At 34.7% G+C, this 22744-nt stretch overlaps 5 protein-coding genes across 8 annotated transcripts; 2 read left to right on the forward strand and 3 right to left on the reverse strand.

Annotated features, from left to right (window-relative positions):
- Positions 1-926: 926 nt before the first annotated feature.
- LOC142541437 (uncharacterized) lies at positions 927-4772 on the reverse strand. Of its 2 annotated transcripts, none has more exons than XM_075647973.1 (7): positions 3648-4772; positions 3445-3560; positions 2573-3139; positions 1921-2371; positions 1675-1828; positions 1387-1471; positions 927-1273 (listed from the first exon to the last, which is right to left on the reverse strand). In XM_075647973.1, exons 1-7 carry the CDS (start codon positions 4632-4634, stop codon positions 1156-1158), a joined length of 2478 nt encoding a protein of 825 aa, XP_075504088.1. In that variant the 5' UTR covers positions 4635-4772; the 3' UTR covers positions 927-1155. The 2 variants fall into 2 exon arrangements, with proteins under 2 accessions (XP_075504088.1, XP_075504087.1); XM_075647972.1 differs by having other exon boundaries at positions 2573-3172.
- A 700-nt stretch (positions 4773-5472) lies between these two features.
- Positions 5473-6724, reverse strand: LOC142541438 (peroxidase 7). Its single transcript, XM_075647974.1, has 2 exons — positions 6468-6724; positions 5473-6368 (listed from the first exon to the last, which is right to left on the reverse strand). The coding sequence occupies exons 1-2, from the start codon at positions 6702-6704 to the stop codon at positions 5625-5627; spliced, it is 981 nt and encodes a 326-aa protein (XP_075504089.1). The 5' UTR covers positions 6705-6724; the 3' UTR covers positions 5473-5624.
- Positions 6725-7152: 428 nt separating this feature from the next.
- Positions 7153-8778, forward strand: LOC142541439 (pentatricopeptide repeat-containing protein At1g33350-like). The gene has a single exon (XM_075647975.1). The coding sequence runs from the start codon at positions 7287-7289 to the stop codon at positions 8613-8615; it is 1329 nt and encodes a 442-aa protein (XP_075504090.1). The 5' UTR covers positions 7153-7286; the 3' UTR covers positions 8616-8778.
- Positions 8779-16421: 7643 nt separating this feature from the next.
- Positions 16422-16826, forward strand: LOC142542520 (small ribosomal subunit protein eS28x). Its single transcript, XM_075649181.1, has one exon. It carries the CDS (start codon positions 16423-16425, stop codon positions 16618-16620), a length of 198 nt encoding a protein of 65 aa, XP_075505296.1. The 5' UTR covers position 16422; the 3' UTR covers positions 16621-16826.
- A 1800-nt stretch (positions 16827-18626) lies between these two features.
- LOC142542521 (allantoate deiminase 2) lies at positions 18627-22147 on the reverse strand. 3 transcript variants are annotated; one of them, XM_075649184.1, is made up of 12 exons: positions 21913-22147; positions 21209-21279; positions 20875-20978; positions 20749-20801; positions 20488-20597; positions 20256-20365; positions 20084-20189; positions 19892-19978; positions 19382-19624; positions 19174-19299; positions 18930-19091; positions 18627-18850 (listed from the first exon to the last, which is right to left on the reverse strand). In XM_075649184.1, exons 1-12 carry the CDS (start codon positions 22013-22015, stop codon positions 18728-18730), a joined length of 1398 nt encoding a protein of 465 aa, XP_075505299.1. In that variant the 5' UTR covers positions 22016-22147; the 3' UTR covers positions 18627-18727. The 3 variants fall into 3 exon arrangements, with proteins under 3 accessions (XP_075505299.1, XP_075505297.1, XP_075505300.1); XM_075649182.1 differs by having other exon boundaries at positions 20488-20604; positions 20717-20801; positions 21913-22146; XM_075649185.1 differs by lacking the exons at positions 21209-21279; positions 21913-22147 and adding an exon at positions 21053-21147 and having other exon boundaries at positions 20488-20604; positions 20717-20801; positions 20875-20965.
- Between the last annotated feature and the right edge of the window lie 597 nt (positions 22148-22744).

Below are 22744 nucleotides of genomic sequence, written 5' to 3' on the forward strand. Positions count from 1 at the left end.
TTTTGGCCGCCGAATCCGAATCCGAATCCGAATCCGAATCGAGTTGCCCAATCCAATTCGCAATCGAGAACCTAGCCTAGCCAAATTAAAGGTCAGAATATTCGGTTTGGTGGGTAGCTCTAATTGGACAAAACAATGGTCAATTGTAGTCAGCTGGTGGGTGTAGAATTACGTAGTTCCAGTCCAAAAATAACAACAAAAACATTTTTTTTTAGGGGGAAAGTTTTTTTTGACGGTGTTCCAACAATCAAAAAGGTAGTTCATATTTTATAATTAAAAATATAATAAATTATAACTTGGGTATTTTTTGACTCGATTTCAGAAACAGAGGCACCGGTTTCTATTTATGAACACATAAAGAAATTGCTCACTTTTGCAAGTGAAAAGCTTTTCTTGGTATCCAAATAAAAAATAGATAAAAATAAATTATGTCCAAAAACTCTTATATTTTCTGTTGAGCAATAGTTCGAGTAAGTCTTAAATATAAACCACGAAAATATTGAAAATAGACAAAATGTAATAAGTATTGGTATAACGAAATTTTCGGTGCATATAACTAGCATATCGATTATATCGAAATTGTACGGTATACCGAAATTTCGGTACGGTATCGGTATATACCGTTATATCGGAAGATAAGCTTACATTTTTTATTTTTTATAAATTTATTGTTTTAAAATATTATATATTTAAAAAAATTTATATATTTTTTCTGTATTTCGGTATTCCGGTATATACCAAAATTTTCAAACTGCATACCGTTACCGTACCGAAAACTTCGGTATTGTTACCATACCGTACCGAAATATTCGGTATACCGAAAATTCAGTAAATTCGACATTTTTTCGGTACGATAATCTCGATATACCGAAATTCGGTATTTTTTTCCACCCCTAATAATAGCTTTTTTTTTACATCTAAAACGGACATACTGCAGTTATGGAAGTTCAATGTACAAACATTTTTATTGATCAATTTGATGACCGTTCAAGCTGACCTTTGTATCATCAAGTTCAAACCAACACCACCTCAAGAACAGTGAGTTTGGAAACCCTCTAAGTCTATTTAAACAACAATTCTTGAACGCATGTTTCATGAGATAGAGTTAAGTGAGCCGGTCCTCCCAAGCAAGAACTCGATTTCATATCATATATATCAAAAATGTAAATCGGGTTGGACAATATCCATTATTGGCGCTCTGCATATTGGACATTTTCCGCCACCCTGCTGCAATTCTTGGGCACACTTCAAACATGTGCACATGTGCCCACATCTAAACACCGCGAAAATAGATGAACAGCTTTGTTAATTCTAGAATCTGAATGATGGATGCAAGGGAATAAACAGAGCTGATTTAATAAGAATTTCGCTTTTACTACGAAGTACCTGTATAGAAGAGAATTGACCTGCCTTTTGTAGCATATATAACATCTCCCTCTACTAACTCGATTTCGTTGTCCATTCTTATCATCTGCATTTTGTCACATAAAGGTGCTGTTTTCAATTTGCATCGGTGTTATTAAATAAAGGAGACTAGATGTGTTATAGTAAATTAAAAACTAGAAATTTAATGGTAGTTCATAATGGTAGGTATTCCCACAAATTTTAAAAACTAGATTTTTTCCAGCAGATATAGATATTATATATGAAGCATTGGTGAAAAAGATCAATCACCTGGATGACTGGGGGTTATGGCTACCTCTTGCTTTATGGAACGTTGTAATTTCATCTGCATGGTCATGCAACATTTTATCAATCTTCGCAGTTCAGATATCTCTTGATGTAGTTGATCCATGTGCCCTTTTAGATCATACAAGAGGTCCATTTCCTGTTTTTTCACGATCATTTTTGCAATCTTATCATATAAGTAAAGTAAATCCCTGATAGGTATGCTACAAGAATATAGAAATTCTGACTTACATTTGCAGAATGGATTGTACTGGATGGATTATGATCTTGTGAGTAAGGAGTGGATGAAAGAGATTGGTACGTCGAGGAAGATGCAACTGGATATGAATAATCACTCACATCGTGACCTCCATGTTGGGGCCATGAAGGTGGGGGTGTGGATGTGGTCCTATCCAAGTCATCATTGTATTGTTGTCCGATTGAGCTTTCAGTTTCTTCATACTCGTCGTAATAAATACCGAATTCGCCCCTTTCTTCATCTTGCGCATCCTCTACTTCGTCCTCTGCTTCTCCTTCCTCAGATATTGCAACTTCCGAGTCCTTGTCTCGAGCTTTCTCCCAGGGCAATTGTTCTTCTTGAGTCTGATTACTTGTCAACGTTAGCTGCCCTTGAGCACGAGACAACATGACTTGGTCTATCTGCTCCCTCAGACCACTAGAAAGAAAATTAGAGACGGTTCCTCTGCACATTTTGTTTGTGAAAAAGAATAGATAATATCAGACAGCACACCCATTGGAAAATCTAATCATAAACACTACTAGCATGGGATAAATAAACTCTTAACTTCGCAGCTTTTACGTTTGATGAGGCATATATCTAATCTAAGAAAATAAATGGACTTGTATGGTTACACTATAGTGGACATTTAGACAAATGGCACACCTTTGAAGCAGTGAACGGATCTCTTCATTTTCCGAGAAAGGATCAAGCATCTCTTGGTATCTTGCTTTCCTGAGATCTTCCCAATCACCACGAGGGCGTGATACCTCACAAATCCAGTCTCTACTTGTTCCTTCTTCCCATCCAGCCTCTGGATGAGAAACTTCACTTTCTGCTAAATGTGGGCTACCACATTCTTCAGCAGAGTCTCCTAACAACTCATAATTGGCTTCTGTAACCTGCAGGTTTGTCACCTCTTCAGGTTTCATTGCTAGAAAGCCATGGTTACTTTCCTCACTGCTCGAGTCTTGACTTGCTTTATCAGGGAGAGGGAGATGTGCAGCACCAAATAACTGTGGTGAGTTCTGCTGTACATTTTCTCTAGCTTCGTGGGAAGCATGGTCAAAAGAATATTCTTTCGAAGTTATAGAGCTTTCTTTGTCCATGATGTTATCTGTCCCTACTCTCGGCGTACTCTTTGAGTGAACAACTTCCTCTTTCGTATTTTCTATTTCTTCTTGGCCGGATGTGGATACATTTTCCGCCACAGAAGTAGGATCCACTGCTTCTCTGCATGAGGAGACACTTGAATTGAATCTCTCCCTAAAAGAGATGAAGGGATTCAATATAATTTGAATTTATATAGGTTGGAAACAAGTGTCATAAACTGCAAATGATTTCAAAGAAGTCATGTAACTTACATCTACGAGTAACAGGCTTTAGCTTTTTGTGTCAATAATATGTGTACATATATGATTAACTAATTCATTAATCAATTGAAATCTGAACTATATAAAAGAATCAGGTTTAGATATACAAACAACTGAGGCTTGAAAAACGGAGACAAACGAAGTGAAATTGGTGAAGGAGCAGACCTTATATGGAAAATGGCGGGTTGTGTTAATCTTTTTGGATCAGGTGGTGCTCCATTTGATTGACGACCCTCTCTGACTTCCAGGCCACGACGTAGAAATCTAACCCTAAGCAAAGCCTGTTATCATTTTGAACAGAACCCGTAGTTAAACAAAGAATCACCCTTGAGAACTGAATCATATATTACACGGAACTTAATCAGTACCTGTATGCGGCCTCTATGAGAGTATTTGGAAACTGCTTTACAGGCTTCAAGTCCTCGGAGCTCGTTGTGCCTATCACGCTCAATCTTCAAGAATAAATCTTGAAATGCCTGACGGCCCCGGACCATACGCGGTGAATTTATGACAGGAGAAAAACACCTCTGCTCCGACTGATCAGACGAGGTTCTAACATGAGGCAATGGATCGCAGGAAATTCGATCGTCAGTCAATTTCCTGATGATGTCCGCCACCCTCAACCTCTCGTTCTCCGTGGCATCAGAATCCCTGCCTCGAGAAGAAGGTGGACCGCTGACTGCGGTTCTATCGGATTCCCAATCTCCAATGGAATCGTCCGAGACAGATGGCGCAGGCGCAGGCGCAGGAACAACAACATTGTTCGGATTACTCCTGCCACTGCCCTTAGCATCGACCTCGAAGCCTCGCCATTTCTGCACCAGGGAAGAGACACCCACCAAACATGGAATCTCTACCGATGGCGTCGGAGAAACATTTGATGATTTCCCACTACTACGCTCCCAAGAAAAGACCATTTCTCGAGCTCTAGCCCATTTCTCCCCCAGGCGGCTGCCATGGCCGTTGTTCTTATTATAGTTGCCGTGTTCATGGCCATTGCTGTTGTTGTTGTCGTCGTTGTGGTTGGCTTTGGTGTCCAAACTGGCTTGCCTTTGAGGATGGTGAACCCATAAATCGGTGTAGTCAGAACTCTCGGCGCCAATGCATGAGGTGACGAAAGGGTGATTAGGGATGCATCTACCAAATGGAGAGGAGCTTGAGATCATATCCAATTGGGAAGACGCTGTTATCATCATATAACGATAACGATGATATTTCTGACACCAATCTTTTGCTGGCTGCAGCTCCGATTGATGATGCAATAAATGTTTGACCAATGATCCAATAATCAAGGATAAAACCACTCCAATCAATTCATTAATTGCAACAAATGAGGAAGAAAATACTGGATTCATTTAACATAACATTCCCCCGACAAACCATAATCTCGATGAATTCATGTGATTTAATTCGGAAAGAAACTAAATTTCCTTAATGGGAATTTGGAAAAGATTGTTGTTTTACAGACAATGGTTAAGAAATGGATGGAAGAAAACGAATGGTTGTTTGATTGTATTGCAAATTTGAATTGTAGTTTATATTACTAGAATAGGAAGGAGGAGAGTAGGACGAGAAGAGGGGAGAAGAAAGAGGAGATTCCTTGTAATATAAACGTGTGTACCGTTGAATTAATTTGATCTTAATTAAAATTGTAATACGCGTATATTTTATAATTGTACACGTTAATACTAATTTTACAACTTACGAAATTCAAATTTTTTTTTAATAATGATCCAAATGTCTTACCAATGTGTATATATATATATGTTTTTATTACAATATCAAAAACATGAAAATTTGTAAAATTAGGATCATGTGAACAACTAATCACATAATATCTTACATGGTTTACTTTGTATTTCTCTTCTACCCATTGATCTCACTTATATTATACGTGAACAATAAAAAGTAATATTTTTTCATGGATGATCCAAATAGAATATATATTTCACAAAATTGACTTACAAAACTATTTCACAAGAATTTTTGTGTTACCAATTATATATAGAATGATATATAACTAATGTTTTGCATTTCATCTCATGTAAAGTAACTATGGAGAAGAAAACACAATGCAAAGTTGTTTTGTATATTATCCAAATGATTATATCCATCCAGTCAGCAATTAAGGAACATAAACAGCTAGCTACACACATATTACACACACACACACACACATGTAGATAATGACATGAAGAATATGAGAGACGAGGTCTGGAGTAAATTACAACGATGAATTAACTGATGCGCGTGACAAAGTGCAAGAAATTCAGACAATGTATTGTAATGGGTGTCTCAGAAGGATATGATCGTGCATGGTCGTATTTAGTACAGTATGCTAAAAATTAATTGACATGATTGCAGTTGTGTCGAATTTCGCCATTTTCATCAACTAAATAGTCCTGAATGTTGCCAAGCTTGACCATGGAAGCTGCAAACTGATGGTTAAAGGCAGATGATTGGGAAGCCAAAGTGGAGACGAGAGGCGCGGTCCTTGAATCCGAGTAGAGCAATTGATCGGTGGATAGGATCCCCATTTTCTTCTGAATATTCTTGTAGTACTGAACATCGAATTTGTGGGGCGTTACAGCGTCCAACTCCACATGTTCCGATGCCCATCTGCATTTTCTTCTCAAGAAGTTGAGATACTTGGGGTCGATGGAGGGATCGGGTCTGCCGGTTCCTTTGTAGTTAAACAACCTGTACTGTATAGCGTCGCAGTTGCATCTGCCGATGCTGTGTGCCCCTGAAAGGACCACCAAGTCTAGTACGTTCAATCCTTTGGATTGGAATAGTTCGACCAAGTCCGTGATTCTCTCGTGGCCCATAGGAACCGAATCGGCCTCTTTATGCAAAGATATTCGACCATCTTTTCTACCATAAGGCACCATCCAGAACGGACCGCCTGCTGAGACAGTGGCATCTCGCGCAGCTGATGTAAGAATGTCGGCGCATGACACGGTCTTGGGGCATTTCTTCTCCACCTCGGCCTTGATGTCGTCGATCACCTCAAATCCCCTGAGGGACTTGCTGACATTAGCCCTTCTTTCGCTCCCTTTGTGGTTTAGAAGAATGGAAGCATCGCATCCCTGCAGCATGGTTAACAAATCAGATTAGATGTAACTAACTACTAAATCATCATCCCATCTCATAAATCAATCTACGGATAGGAAAAAAACTATACGTACTCGAACGACGCAGTCATGAAAGTGTAGCTTGATGAGAGCAGGAGCCAAGGTGGGGTCTTTTTCGAGCCAATGTTTAACCTTTTCTTGAACGATATTTTCCAGGCTAGGGCAGCTACTTTGATAATACGAAAAACTCAGGGGATCATCGTACTCGTATTCATTTCCCCGTCCACCCGAAATCATTACCACCAACAACGATAACAATAAAAGCGTCGCGTAACTAAAGTCGATCCCCATTTCTTTAACCCCAGATTAAATTTACTTGTATGCTCTTCAATCGATCTCACTAAGATACTAACACCAACTCTTTCATGGGAATATTTATACTATACATTTAGCTTAGAGCAATGAATAAAAACGTGACAAGCACCCCCTTGGCGACGTGCGGCCAATATATATATCTACTTGAGAATTATTAAACAACCCGGGGCCACCCTGTTTCTGGCAAACGTGGACACGACTTACCTAAACTTGCATTTCAGTATGAATCTTTGACAAACTTTGAATATTTAAGTAAATTAAATATAAACTTTTGTCAATTTTTTCTTCATATATGACGAAAATCTCATTCTCGCCGCATCCTTCTCTAAATTTATGAATTTCAAAAATAGATAATTAAATGATATTAAATTAATTCTATTTGATGAAACTCTTATTCTGAAAGACTTATTAATTAGTTCACTGTTGCAAAAGTTATTGTTAACATAAACATGTATAATTATATAAAATTCAAGGCATAATAAAATAAGGCAGATATAGAAGAAATATTCGATAAAATATCGTTAATTACATGGAAGAAATAAATAAGCAAGAATATTAATGCTGATCATAAGACTGAACAGGCCTATTCGTCTACCTCACTCGATCGTTGTAGTCCATTACAGCTTCAATTCATGGGCACTTGCAATCAAGAAAGCTTCCTCGTCTTCTTCACCTCTCCAGGCTCTCCAACTCTATTCACAACTGCAGCGCCAATCTCTCCCTGTTGATAGTTTTTCTATCCTCTTTGCTCTTAAGTCCTGCTCCCATTTCTCACACGGCATCAACATCATTCGCCACCTGCACGCCCATCTTTGCAAACTCGGCTTCGGTGCCAACGCCTACGTTGCCACTGCGCTTTTGCATGCGTATGTCACACAGAACTTTCATGATGCACGTATTTTGTTCGGTGAAATGCCCATTCGAAACGTAGTAACATGGAATGTAATGATCACCGGATTTTCGAGACACGGAGATATTAGAGATGCTTACAGCTTTTTCGATGATATGCCACTTAGAGACCTTGGTTCCTGGTCTGCTATGATTGCTGGTTACATGCATAATGCCCGCTGGAGGGAAGGATTATCGCTTTTTCGCAAGATGGTTGGTGATCATTGTCTTAATCCCAATCAAATGATCCTGTGTTCAGTTTTATCAGGTTGTGGGCGTATCGGTTCTGCCGGATTACTGTTAGGAAAATCCATACATGGGTTCGCCACTAAGAATGAGTGGGAATTGAATGTGGAGTTGAGCACCTGTTTAATTGACTTGTATACAAAATATGGGCTTCTAAACAATGCTTTCTTTATATTCAACATGACAAGGGATAGTAATGTGGTGACCTGGACAACCTTAATTTGCGGCGCTGCACAAAACGGTCACGGAAAAGAGGCGCTGCTCATCTTTGAGAAAATGATGAAATCTGGAGCAACTCCTAATGAGTTGACATTCACAGGGATACTTACTGCCTGTGTGCAAGCAGGTATGGTAGAAGAGGGCAGGAGGTATTTTAGGATGCTCAAAGAGTGTGGACTGAGACCAAGGATTCAGCACTATGGCTGCATGATCGATTTGTTTGGTAAGGCAGGTTTGTTGGGAGATGCATATGAGGTGATTAACACGATGCCTTTGGAGCCTAATGTGGTTATTTGGAGTTCTTTCTTGTCATCTTGCAAGTTGCACAGGCAGTTTAAGATGGCCGAGAAAGTGACTGATCAGGTGATGAGGATGGTGCGGCCGGAAAATGATGGAGGGGTTTATTCACTTATCTCTGATTTGTATGTGCTGAGCGGTAAGTGGAGTGAAGCGGAGAGTTTAAGAAAGTTTATGTGCAATGAAAATGTGAGGAAGGTTCGAGGATCCAGTTGCATCACAAGTGGATTCCTGTGAAATGAGCACAGTTGTAAACGAATCAAATCGATTTAAATATCACTAAATTTTAATTCTCGAATTTGATCTCAAATAAGTGATGACAATCTCGAATTTGATTCAGAGCTTGAAAATTTTGATATTTAAATCTCGATTTAAATTCGGGTCAAAATTTTGAATATATACCTGAGTTATTCGAAAATAAAAGCTCAAAATATTTATTTAATACAATATTATATCATTTGAATAATGTAAAAACGTAATTATTTTTAAGATTCAAATAAAAAAAAGTTATAATATTGATAAAAATAAACAATTACATAAAATAAATCAATATAATAGAATATTATAATAAAATTTTAACTTTAATAATACAAAATCATCGATAACAACTCAAATTATTTCATTGTCATCTCTATGTTGAAAAATATATTTAAAATGTGTGTATTGAATATTTGAATGTTGAATATTTGAATGTTGAAAATAAGAGTTGTAAATATTGAAAATTAGTGTGTGATGATGTAGGTAATGATGTATTTTATTTTTGGATTATTTGTAAAGATTTCCTATAAATAGATCTCTCATTTGTGAAGAAAATCACAATTGAGTAGAGAGAAAAATATTATAAAGTGTGTAGTTTGGTAAATTTTGAGAGTTTGAGATTTTTACTTAGTACCATAAATTTTTACTTTTTCACAACACGTTATCAGCACGAATCTCTAAAAGTCCTCCATCCTTTTCCAAGCTCCAAACAGAAGAAAAAGGTAACAAAAGTAATAATATTTATTTTACTGTTATTTATTTATTGTGTATATATTTAATATATAATATAATGTTATTATTAATAATAAAAATAAATTTTTCAAAAACTTGTTATAAATCCTGGGAGGATGTTAAGACGACATCCCACACTCCCGGTAAGGGATATGACAAGTATAAAAACCTATAAGATTTTTAAATAAAATATCTTATGACACATCATTATAATAATATGATATGATATACATAATTATTTAAATATGTCTATATTATATACACCATATTATTACCATAAAATTATACAAATACATACCTTTATTTTTTATACACCAACGGTCATAAACGGTAACAAACGGCTAGTTTTTGCCCTATAAATATGATCTCATAAACACATTCAATCACTCCAACTTTCTTTTCTTCTCTAAAAATTATTCTTCACTAAATTTTCGAAGAAAAAAGAAGATGACTTTCTCAAGGTTATTTTTAATTATTTTGGTTATCATACTCACGAGTCTTTTATTTATCGGAGAATATCCTCCTCGTGTGTTTTCTTTATTTTTACAAATGCTTGTAATTGTTGTTTATCCATTACTTTGTATTGCAATATTCATTAACTAATAAAATGCATCGTAATTTTTTTAGTACCACCATGTCAAATTTGACAAAGCTCGAATTTGTTGCGCTCGACATCACGGGAAAAAATTATATGCCATGGACTCTCGATGTAGAAATGCATCTTGAGTCATTGGGTCTAAGTGAGACAATAAAAGAAAATGGCATATCGACATCACAAGAAAAGGCAAAGGCCATTATATTTTTGCGTCGACATCTCGACGAGGGATTGAAATGTGAATATTTAATTGAAAAAGATCCCATGGTTTTGTGGAAAGGATTGAAAGAAAGATTTGAACATATAAGGGAAGTTATACTTCCGACCGCCCGTGATGAATGGAATATGTTAAGATTCCAAGATTTTAAGAAAGTCAGCGATTATAATTCAGCTATGTATCGAATAATCTCGCAGTTAAAATTTTGTGGACATGAGGTCACAGAATCTGAGATGCTTGAAAAAACATTTTCCACGTTTCATGCATCAAATATTACTCTACAGCAACAATATAGAGTACGTGGATTCGCGAGATATTCTGAACTCATCGCCTGTCTTCTTGTGGCGGAAAAAAACAACGAGCTATTAATGAGAAATCATCAGTTCCGACCCACTGGATCAACAGCATTTCCAGAAGTAAATGCTGTAAGTAAAAATGAATTTAAACCTGGAAACCAAAATCAAATTCAAAGACAAGGTTTTGGTCGAGGTCGAGGTCGAGGTCGAGGTCGTGGACGTGGAATTGGCCGTGGTCGTGGTCGAGGCCGTGGTTTTGAAAACAATAGAGATAGTTATTTTTATAACTCATCTCAAAAGAGCGTCCCAAACCATCCACTGAAAAGGCATCATGAGAATACAAGTGTTAATGAGAATCACTCACAAAGATATGAAAGTTCTTGTTTCAGATGTGGTACTCCAGGACATTGGTCCAAAATTTGTCGAGCCCCTGAACACCTTTGTAAACTTTATAAAGAATCATTAAAGGGGAAAGAAAATGAGACCAACTTCACTGAACGCAGTGACCGTTTGAGTGATTCAACTCATTTTGATGCTGATGATTTTATGAATGATTTCTCTGTAAATGATCAATATGTTGGTGGGATACAAATGAACAATATTGATGCTGCAGATTTTCTTAATGATTTATCTGAAAATGAACAATATAGTGGTAGAATATAAATGTACAATAATTTATTTTTCATGTATCCATATAATATTTTATTGTATAATTATGATATGTGTTATATTTAAATATATATTGCCAGTAATTTTATTTCATTGCATATTTTTTTGAAATTCGAAAATGAAAAATGCTATGAGCAAAGCTGAAGTTTGCATACCCGATAGTGGTACAACGCACACTATCCTCCGAGATAAAAGATATTTCTTGGAACTAAAACCAACAAAAACAACGGTGAATACAATATCAGGTCATGTAGACTTGATTAAAGGATGTGGTAAAGCACAATTTTTGTTACCTAATGGTACAAAATTTTTGATCAATGATGCTTTATATTCACCACAATCGAAAAGAAATTTGTTGAGTTTTAATGATATATATTCTCATGGGTATGATACTCAAACAATGAATGAAGGGAATGAGAAATATATGTGTCTTATCACATATAAATCAGGAAAGAAATATGTGATTGAAAAACTACCAATGCTCCCTACTGGATTGCATTATACACATATAAGTCCGATTGAATCAAACATGGTAGTTGATAATTCTTCAATATTAACCAATTGGCATGATCGATTGGGACATCCTGGTTCAACAATGATGCGAAGAATTATAGAAAATATACATGGTCATCCGCTGAAAGACCAGAAGATCTTTCAGAATAATAAGTTTCAATATAAAGTATGTTCTCTTGGAAAACTTATTATAAGACCATCACCAGCCAAAATCCAAACTGAATCACCAATGTTTCTTGAACGTATTCAGGGTGATATTTGTGGACCAATCCATCCACCATGTGGACCATTCAGATATTTTATGGTATTAATTGATGCCTCCAGCAGATTGTCACATGTATGTTTATTGTCAACTCGAAATGTTGCATTTGCAAGATTACTTGCTCAAATAATAAAATTGAGGAATCAATTTCCCGATTATACAATCAAGAAAATTAGACTTGATAATGCTGGTGAATTTACTTCCCAAACTTTCAATGATTATTGTATGTCTATGGGAATCATTGTTGAGCATCATGTTGCTCATGTACATACACAGAATGGATTGGCTGAATCATTGATTAAACGTCTGCAAATGATTGCTAGACCAATGATTATGAAAACAAAGCTCCCTATTTCTATATGGGGACATGCAATTTTACACGCTGCTTCATTAATTCGCATCAGACCAAGTGCATATCATAAATACTCTCCATTGCAGCTTGCATTTGGTAAAGAACCAGTCATTTCTCATCTGAGAATTTTTGGATGTATGGTGTATGTGCCTATTGCACCACCGCAACGAAAGAAAATGGGACCTCAAAGAAAGGTTGGAATTTATATCGGTTATGATAGTCCATCAATCATTCGATATCTTGAACTTCAGACATGCAACGTGTTCACAGCACGTTTTGCTGATTGTCATTTTAATGAGGAAATCTTCCCAATGTTAGGGGGAGAACAGAAACATACCGAAAAAAAAATTACATGGTATGTATCATCATTGTTACATCTGGATCCAAGAACAAAACAATGTGAAAAAGATGTACAGCAAATTGTACACTTGCAAAGAATAGCCAATCAAATACCATATGCATTTGCTGACACAAAAGGGGTAACTAAATCATATATACATGCTGCAAATGCCCCTGCTCGAATTGAAATTCCAAAGAAACAAATTGAAGATACTCATGATGTCATTAAACACCTGAAGCGTGGAAGGCCAGTCGGTTCCAAGGATAAAAATCATCGAAAAAGAAAATTTATAGAGAAACACGATGATCACAAAATAAAGAATGGTGTTCCTGAAGAAACACATGATGATCACAAAATAGAGAATGGTGTTCCTGAAGAAACACATGATGATGAAAATATTCTGTCAGAACCACAAACTGACGAGAATCATGAAATCTCTATCAATTACATTAATACTGGAAAAATATGGAACCGAAAAGATATAGAAGAAATTGATGATATATTTTCTTATAATGTGGTAATCGACATCATAAATGATAATGAAGATCATGAACTAAAATCTTTTGGTGAATGTAAAAATCGGCAGGATTGGATAAAATGGAAAGAAGCCATCCAGGTTGAATTGGATTCGTTAAATAAACGTAATGTTTATGGACCTATAGTCCTTACACCTGAAGGTGTAAAACCTGTTGGATACAAATGAGTTTTTATTCGAAAGCGAAATGAGAAAAATGAAATAGTGAGATATAAAGCTCGACTTGTTGCACAAGGTTTTTCTCAAAGGCCTAGAATTGATTATGAAGAAACGTATTCTCCCGTGATGGATGCAATTACGTTTCTGTATTTGATTAGCTTGGCGGTATCTGAAAATTTAGAAATGCGTCTTATGGATGTTGTTACAGCTTACTTATATGGATCACTTGATAGTAATATATATATGAAAATCTCTGAAGGATTTAAGATGCATGAAGCACAAAGTTCAAAACTCAGAGAATGTTATTCTGTGAAATTACAAAGATCATTATATGGGTTAAAGCAATCTGGTCGAATGTGGTATAATCGACTAAGTGATCACTTGATGAAAAAGGGATATGTAAATAATTCAATATGCCCTTGTGTTTTCATTAAGAAAACAACATCCGGATGCGTAATTATTTATGTATATGTTGATGATTTAAACATCATTGGAACGAATAAGGAAATTCAAGAAGTTGTGTCATACTTGAAGGAAGAATTTGAAATGAAGGATCTTGGAAAAACCAAGTATTGTCTGGGTTTACAAATTGAACAAAAAAAATGTGGAATGTTTGTTCACCAGACAAATTATACAGAAAAGATCCTTAAACGTTTTAATATGGATAAATCAAATCCTTTAAGTACTCCAATGGTTGTTAGATCATTAAACATAGAAAAGGATCCATTCCGTCCATGTGAAGATGATGAAGATATTCTTGGTCCAGAAGTACCATATCTAAGTGCTATCAGTGCCCTTATTTATCTTACAAATTGTACAAAGCCTGATATATCTTTTGCCGTAAATTTGTTGGCAAGATTTAGCACATATCCAAAAAAGAGACACTGGAACGGAATTAAACATATATTCCGTTATCTACGAGGAACGACAGACTTGGGACTTTTGTATTCAAAATATGCTAATCCAAGTATAATTGGTTATGCCGATGCTGGATACTTATCTGATCCACACAAGGCACGTTCCCAAACTGAATATGTTTTTACTCGTGGAGGCACTGCAATTTCTTGGCGTTCACAGAAACAAACGCTCGTAACAACTTCATCAAATCATGCCGAGATTATTGCACTACATGAAGCAAGTCGTGAATGTGTGTGGTTAAAATCAATGACCCAACATATCCAAATCTCATGCGGATTATCATTCGACGAGAAGCCTGTGATACTATATGAAGATAATGCTGCATGTGTTGCTCAAATGAAAGACGGATACATAAAAAGCGACAGAACTAAACATATTCCTCCTATGTTCTTCGCATTCACCAAGGAGCTTGAGAAGAATAAATGTATTGATGTTCGTCACATTCAATCAAGTGAAAATTCATCAGATCTCTTCACAAAGGCGCTTCCTACGTCAATATTCAGAAAGCACATATATAATATTGGGATGCGCAATCTACGAAATATCTGAAGAATTGTTCGTGTCAACATGAGGGGGAGTTTACGTGACTGCACTCTTTTTCCCTTGCCATGGTTTTTATCCCAATGGGTTTTTCCTAGTAAGGTTTTTAACGAGGCAGTATAAAAACACGTAATGAAGACAATCATTATGATCATCATCACAAGGGGGAGTGTTGAAAAATATATTTAAAATGTGTGTATTGAATATTTGAATGTTGAATATTTGAATGTTGAAAATAAGAGTTGTAAATATTGAAAATTAGTGTGTGATGATGTATTTTATTTTTGGATTATTTGTAAAGATTTTCTATAAATAGATCTCTCATTTGTGAAGAAAATCATAATTGAGTAGAAAGAAAAATATTATAAAGTGTGTAGTTTGGTAAATTTTGAGAGTTTGAGATTTTTACTTTTTACCATAAATTTTTACTTTTTCACAACACTCTCAACGCTCTTTTCAGTTAAAATTGTCTTTTGCTTGTTGTTTTACCTAAACATCCTTTTGTCTTTTTTGAACAACGTAAAAAGTCCATTTTTGAAGTATATTGTTAAATATAAATTTCAAATCTCGCCACTAAAATAAAAAATTTATTATGTATATCATTTAAATAAAAAATCTATAAAACTATTGCAATTATTATTAATATTTTTATATATTTAATTATTTTTATCTAATTAAGTTCCAAATATCGTCAACTAAATTTAAAATTTTATTATATATCTTTGTAAATATAATTAATTTTGACTTTATTATAAAAAAATAGTTATAACATGACTAATAAGTTAGTGGGCTTCAAAAGAATAAAACATCTTTCCTTAATGGGCTTCCCCAATATATTTTAACGGGCTTTAAACAAGTCCGTAGCTAGGCGTCGCTATAAATTCTGGATCTAGGGTTTGAGGTGTTCACCATTCTCCGTAGAACTTCTATATTGGCAGGCGAGTCTTAGCAGCCAAATTTCTCCTCTGATCAGGTTATTCCGATTTCTCTTCTTAGTGATTATTTGCTTCCGTTGTAGTTTTCCAGATTGATGTGTTCGTGTTTTTAATTCTTCGTTTTAATGGTGTTTCTCGGATAATTACTGTTGCCTACGCTTTATATTTGACTTGTGATTGCGATTTTGATTTATATCCCTCTCTTGTATTTTATGTTTCTTTAGTTCATGGAATCGATAATCATGAGTGAGCAAGAAAATGTCTCTATCCGATACCCTGTGTGTGTTTATGTATTCAAGGCTTCCTTGTTTCTCTTGTGCTATCAAGAATCCAACTATTATGGTTTTTTATGTGTCTTACCCTATGTCTTTCGCATATGTGGACATATGTGCTAATTTTGTGAGCGGCTTATCCGTGTTTTATGATTTTCGTGAATTTTCTTCGAGACTGCTAGATCTGTGATTTATGGGTAACTCGAATTTTTTATCAAAAGAAGAAAATTCGGTGTTACTGTTGTCGAGTTTTCTCCTATATTGAAGTGTTTTTGTCTGAGTATCGGTTCTATACTCCGTTACTTATTGTTGAATTATAATTTTGGTCATTTGAGCAACAAGTAGTGGATGTCGTCACTAATTATTTTGTTCCACTGTTGCAATTATTCACTATTCACTACTACTAACTTTTAGTATGTACTTGACACTTTTTGGTTATTTTGAAGAAAGAATGGAATCACAAATAAAGCATGCGATAGTGGTCAAGGTGATTGGAAGGACTGGATCCCGTGGGCAAGTGACCCAAGTGAGAGTCAAGTTTATCGATGACCAGAACCGATTTATTATGAGGAATGTGAAGGGACCTGTTAGAGAGGGTGATGTTCTTACTCTCCTTGAGTCTGAAAGAGAGGCTCGCAGGTTGCGTTGAGGGGGAGAGATCGATATTCTAGTTTGATATGATTGTTTTAATGTAAGCTTATTGGTATTTTCCAGACATCAGCTGCTGGTACTGGCTGCTTTTTTTTTTGGTGGACATTAAGGTCTGACCCTTGCTGTCTTTGATTGAATTTCGATATGGGGATTTTGCCTTCCAACTTTCTATTTATGAAATCTGTTTTCTCTACATTGCACTTATTTCAAACGCCTATACAGGGTCCACATTTCATTTTCGTGCACATATAATTTATGGTGGTGTCTAAAACTGGGGATTGATGATTCCGATACCCAATAAAGATTTGTGTCAAATAGGTCGATAGGCCAGCCATCATCTTGATAATGCAATCGAATTTTGTGAATAAAAAGAATCACAAGGCTTGCATTGTTGCATCTATTATTCAAGTTTATGTTTTGGCCCTTGTGGGCTATTTTCCGTAAAAGTGGATCAAATATGTGGATAGTTGAGATATGTTGATGCAGTGTTGACTAGGATTCAATTAAATGAAGCACTTTTGATACATATATAGATTTTTATCCAAACTATAAGTTACATTGACATGTTATGTAATAGAGATTTTTTGTCCAAGATTCCGTTTTATAAAGACCCCAACTTTTGTAGAGATATTTTAAAGAGGAACCGCTGATGAATATACATTCCAACAAAAGTTGCTTGAACATCTCCACAATAGATTTTTCACAATTCTATATCTTTTGTGTGTGTGTGTGTGTGTGAAATAATATTATATTTAATATTGTTTCAGTTTTCAATATTATTAATTAGTTTATTTTTAAAAAATAATAATATTTCTCATTATTTTTCATATTTTTATTTAAGTTTATTGATTTTGAAATAGTACTGAATAAAAATATATTAATATATTTATATATGTAATTAAAGTAATAGTTTAAATTTTTCGCGCAGACAAATTTATTCGAGAAACTCAAATATACAGTGACACACAATATTTAAAAATTAGATAAGTATTAACCATTCTTTTTTGTAATTGATGAATTAAATAAATAAATAAATATTGTAAATAAAAATAATTATTTGAAAAAAAAGAAATAATCTTAAAATTCATCTCAATATATTTTTAAAGAAAAAAATAATAATTATTATTTTATCATTATGTGTTACGATAGTTAAAAAAAAGTTATAAATCAATAATCTAATTAAATTGTTTAGCAACATATTTACGAAAACAAGTTAGAAAAAAATAAATATATCTCAATTAATTTGATTAAATATCTTGTGAGACGGTCTCACAACTATAAATTTGTAGGACGAGTCGACTCAGTTCATATCTTGAGAGAAAAATAAAATTTTGACATAAATCAAAATTTTCATGAATTGAGTCGGATAAGATCTATATCACAAATTGTCTCATGAAACAGTCTCATAAAAATTTTTGTAAATTATTTTTAATTTTTTCTTATATTTAAAAAAAAATGTATAAAAGAAACTGTATATTTATATCAAGATTTTAAAAAATTATTTGAGGATATATTAAGCATTTTACAATAAAAAAAGTTTTAAAAATGAAACATAAATAAAACTTCTTTAATATCATATCATTTTATTTAATTTCGATTCCGACTTTAGATTTTTTTTTTATTTAGTTTTCCATTCTCTAAAATATTAAATAAAATATAAAAAAATTATATATAATATTACACTTTCAACTTTTTAGTGAATGATATAATTATAAATTTTTGATACATTAAATGTCTTTATATTAACATTATTGCGATTATTATTATTTTAATTAAAACTTCAGTATAAATATTTTTTTAAAAAAACATGTTATAATTTTTTAAAAATATTCATTTATTTTTTTATATTTTGAATAGAAAAATAATATATAAAATTTTAATATATTTTTCTATTTTTTTATTAATAATACCATCACGCAATCTATATATGGAATACAATGATAAATAATTTAATTTGACGAGATGATATTATCTTTATTTATTCGAACATATTCTCAAATGATATAAAAAAATTATATAATAATTAAATATATTTATTATATCAATAATTTTAAATAATTGCTTAAAATTTCAATACTTGGTAAATTTTAATAGATGCATACTATTTACATCAAAGTTTTCAGAAATGAGAGGACTGCCATACTAGCTGCCCAAACATCATCATCGGACACTTGCTCGGCCGGGGAATGACTCACACCACCACGGCAACGCACAAAAAGCATCCCGACCTATAATAATTATACCAGAACCAACAATACTAACTAACATACCATCTAAAAATAACAATTAAAATGGGAAACTTCTTACCTTAGTTAGATGAGACATGGCCATTGCGTCATGTCCTGCTCCACTCATTAGTACCGGAACATCATCTGGATTCTCGTCACTCGTTCGTTTCAAAGCAGTAATAGCTGCTGATTTTAGCTTGGAACTCAAACCAGAGTCGCAGATCACTCCATTAGCATCATGCTGAAATGATCCAAACTTTAAATGAGCCATAATTTATCCCTTGGCACAAGTATCAAGACATTTGAGGACCCAAATCTCACACCTTCCGTTCGATAACACATAGGACTGAACGCCTATCGCATATTCGGTGCATTCTGTTCGACACTTCATAGATAATAGCTTCTCGTCCTAGGTCATCCATAGCACGGATATCAACAGTAAAAGTTACCTGTGAAAAAGTGAATAATAATCTCATTTTCCTAAAATTCTTTATAGATGACTTTTCACTTTTCAGGACCTATAGTGCTTGCCTGCCCAGGAATTACATTACTTGCACTTGGCCATGTTGATATTTCTCCAACAGTACAAACAAGGGATCCTGCCAGAGTTTGTACTGTAGATGCTGTGCAATGACCATCATAGGACAAGTAATCCTCAGGTTGTTTACAAAGACTTTCAAGCAACACAATCAGTTCAGCAGCTGCTGCCAGAGGATCCTGCCGCATGGTCATGGGGACCGTTCCTGCATGCCCTTGTGAACCTTTCACAGTTACCTATAAAATCATGAAAAATAAGCTTCATTAAAAACCAATGGAGAGTGTGGAAGATGGTTTCAAAAGTATGCCACGGTTATTCACCATATGGTTCAACGAGTAATCAAATGCCACCAAAGTCCTTGCTTTTAGTCATTAGAGTTTGTACATGCCAATTGGTTACTATACAGGGTAAAATGTATTTGAGTATGTTTCTTGGTTATTAGTTTGTGACAGCTCGTAACTGAAATTAGTGGAGGGAATGTGTATTAAAAGAATACTTAGTACCCTCATCCGGGTCTGCCCTGCAATGCCTTTCACCAAACCAAGAGGAAGACCAACAGTCTCCAACACAGGCCCCTGTTCAATATGAACCTGTGACGCAAAAAATGAACCAGGATGGCAACTTATATGGTACATAATTGTTAAAATATGACATTAAATGGTCAGTCATCTGCAAAGGTGCAATACTTGGCCTACCTCAATATATCCCCAGACAGATTCAGGGTCATATTGGAGCTGCAAAATGTTTTCCTCGGTAATCTCAATTGAGTTCTTTCTCAAAGCACCTTGCACTGTGACACCACTGAAAAAATTATCTATTAATCAGACAGCCGTTTACGACATTTCAAGCCAACATAATTTCGTAAACCTTTTATCATGTGCCTGCAGAGTTGAAGCAGGTAGAATGCCCGCAATTGCTGCACTTCCTAAGAAGGTGGATTGGAACCTAACCCCTTCCTCATCACTAAATGCAATAACCTGGAAAATAATTCAAAAGATAGAAAAAGATTCGCTTTCAAAAAGATTATCCGAACATGTCACCCAACTGGCTTGCATGAAATCTGTGTTTAATAATGAATGCTCAGAATAAAGAATGTCACCTCCACCGGCCGGCTAAGTTTTCCGAGCATTCCAGTGATGTTCAACACCTTCAATGCTATTATTGGAGTAATAATTCCCAATGCACCATCAAACATTCCAGCATCGACAACTGTATCCTATAAAAGACATAAGTTTACTTCCACTTAACTTCACTTTGTCTGCTATGATTTGAGCGAAAATAGCTCAAATGAGAAATAAACATATTTTACTATAGAAACGTTACTTAACCAAATGAGAACCGAATATCAGCACTTTCTCACTTGAATTCATTCCATCAATTCGACCATGCACGTTGCCCATTTTGTCTATCCAGCTAGAAAAAAAGTTGATGTCATTCGAGTCTTTTGAGCATCATAACATAGAAGAATTGAAGTTTGAGTGCTCACGTCTTTAAGCCAGCCTCCTCCATCCATACACGAATGACATTTCCGGCTCTCACGGAAGCTGGGGATTGGAAAGTTCTCTCAAGATATTCGTCTGCATCACTTACCTGCCATGTCAAAAGCCATATCAAAAGCCATAATATATAGAGAACCATGAAGTACAAGATATTTAGTCACTTACAATATCAAATTTGAACATTTACAGGATGCCATTTTTATCTGAGCAGTGAATGGTGCATGTTATCAAATATGCGAGATCACAAATAAGTTTTACCAGATCATGTGTATGCATAGTGTTTTAGCATATAATACAGCACAGTAGGGTTCCATAATATACCTTTCCAAGCTCAATAAGTCTTGCCACGGCCTCATCCTTAAGTACATCTCGATGCATATGGTTCGTATCTTCTACATGTTCAACAATAATGAGAAGAAAGAAAGAGTGTTCAATGACAGTAATTCTAGACTAACATATGTTGCTTACAGACCATCGGAAACATCCCTGCTTAATGGCAGGCCCAGTTACTAGTAACATAAGTACATAACGATCTTTTTATGCGCATAAACAAGAAGAGGGAAAAATAAAAAACTGGAAGTGAAAAGGAAAGATTCACTGGATCAGAGGCACAAAAGAAAAAGGACCCATTACGAAATTCAACTACAGCATAACCCTAATTCCTTTTTCACTTATATATACTTGTGACTAGCTAAAGATAACAGTTCCAACTTACGAAATAGAGCGGAAAAACGATGAAAAAAGAGTTCTTGTAATGATAGAAGTTGACTGTATGACATGCATATACCGAAAAACATTGCAATCTAAAAGGTGGCCGAAGAATGAGAGAACTCGAAATATAATTTTCTTCAAAAATATCATGGAACGTCCAACGAGGGTCTAAATAGAGAGTTCCCAGTAGAAAAAACTCCAGCAACGTAACAGCATCGACCACAACAACACATGCTCAGCAATTCATTAAAGATATCGAGGACATGAATCAGGAATTCTTAAAAGTGCCTTTTTGAACAGGAAGAAAGAATTACCAGAGAACATGATGGCTGAGGAAGGGAAAGCTAGCTTCACTACCAAAAAAGACAAGAGCAAGAGAGAAGCAATGGAGTGCACGCAAAATCGCAGCACCGCCATGGCCGCGAGTGTAGAAGAGACGAGAAGAAACGAAAATGGAGAGGTGGTGGTTTTGTGGTAATGGCCGCCAGCAATTTGTGGCTGCGGCCACTACCCCGTGTGTCTCGGGCAAGTGGGCCATATCAGATATCAGCCCAACATTAATAATTTATTATTATTATTATTATTATTATATATTAAAACAAAAAACAAAAAAAACTCTGTTCGAAATAATCTAACCATTATCCGATCTGTACACCACTCATTTCTACTTTTTATTCCATTTTAATTACGTGCCCGGGATTGTTGCATCCGCCTGTATAAATCAAATTAGTACACCGATACACTTTCATATTTGTATAATATTTTTTATAATTAATTTTATTTATATCTAAAAGACGATTAAAATATAATTATAAAAAATAATAAAGAACTACAATGTAATTTTGATCTATAAATTAAAAAATAAATTGAAAAATAAAAGAATAAAAAATTATCTCAATAAGAATTGAACTTATAACCTAAACCTCAATAAACAACAACTCTATCCACTGAACTACATAAAACTTCATTACAATTTTAACATTTCATTAATATATAAAATTATTAAAACAGACCATGACACAAAAATTAGTTACTCTAAGTGTCTCAAACTTAATAAAATAGTATAGAAGCATAGAAGATTGTGTTTAATTTTAAAAAAAATCTTTTGTCAATTGAAAACATAGAATTTCTTGACAAAAAGATTTT

Source organism: Primulina tabacum, chromosome 4, assembly GCF_025594145.1.
Source record: "Primulina tabacum isolate GXHZ01 chromosome 4, ASM2559414v2, whole genome shotgun sequence".
Classification (NCBI taxonomy): Eukaryota; Viridiplantae; Streptophyta; class Magnoliopsida; order Lamiales; family Gesneriaceae; genus Primulina; species Primulina tabacum.

Coding starts and splice junctions, on each gene's coding strand:
- LOC142541437 (XM_075647972.1), bottom strand. CDS start 4,634: ATGAATCCAGTATTTTCTTCCTCATTTGTTGCAATTAATGAATTGATT. Junction 3,173..3,444: donor CCCGCCATTTTCCATATAAG/GTCTGCTCCTTC, acceptor CATCTCTTTTAG/GGAGAGATTCAATTCAAGTG. Junction 1,472..1,674: donor CATAACCCCCAGTCATCCAG/GTGATTGATCTT, acceptor GACAAAATGCAG/ATGATAAGAATGGACAACGA.
- LOC142542521 (XM_075649182.1), bottom strand. CDS start 22,015: ATGGCGGTGCTGCGATTTTGCGTGCACTCCATTGCTTCTCTCTTGCTC. Junction 20,979..21,208: donor GACTTATTGAGCTTGGAAAG/GTATATTATGGA, acceptor TTGACATGGCAG/GTAAGTGATGCAGACGAATA. Junction 19,092..19,173: donor TATGTGTTATCGAACGGAAG/GTGTGAGATTTG, acceptor GGATCATTTCAG/CATGATGCTAATGGAGTGAT.
- LOC142541439 (XM_075647975.1), top strand. CDS start 7,287: ATGCTGATCATAAGACTGAACAGGCCTATTCGTCTACCTCACTCGATC.
- LOC142542520 (XM_075649181.1), top strand. CDS start 16,423: ATGGAATCACAAATAAAGCATGCGATAGTGGTCAAGGTGATTGGAAGG.
- LOC142541438 (XM_075647974.1), bottom strand. CDS start 6,704: ATGGGGATCGACTTTAGTTACGCGACGCTTTTATTGTTATCGTTGTTG. Junction 6,369..6,467: donor TTCATGACTGCGTCGTTCGA/GTACGTATAGTT, acceptor ACCATGCTGCAG/GGATGCGATGCTTCCATTCT.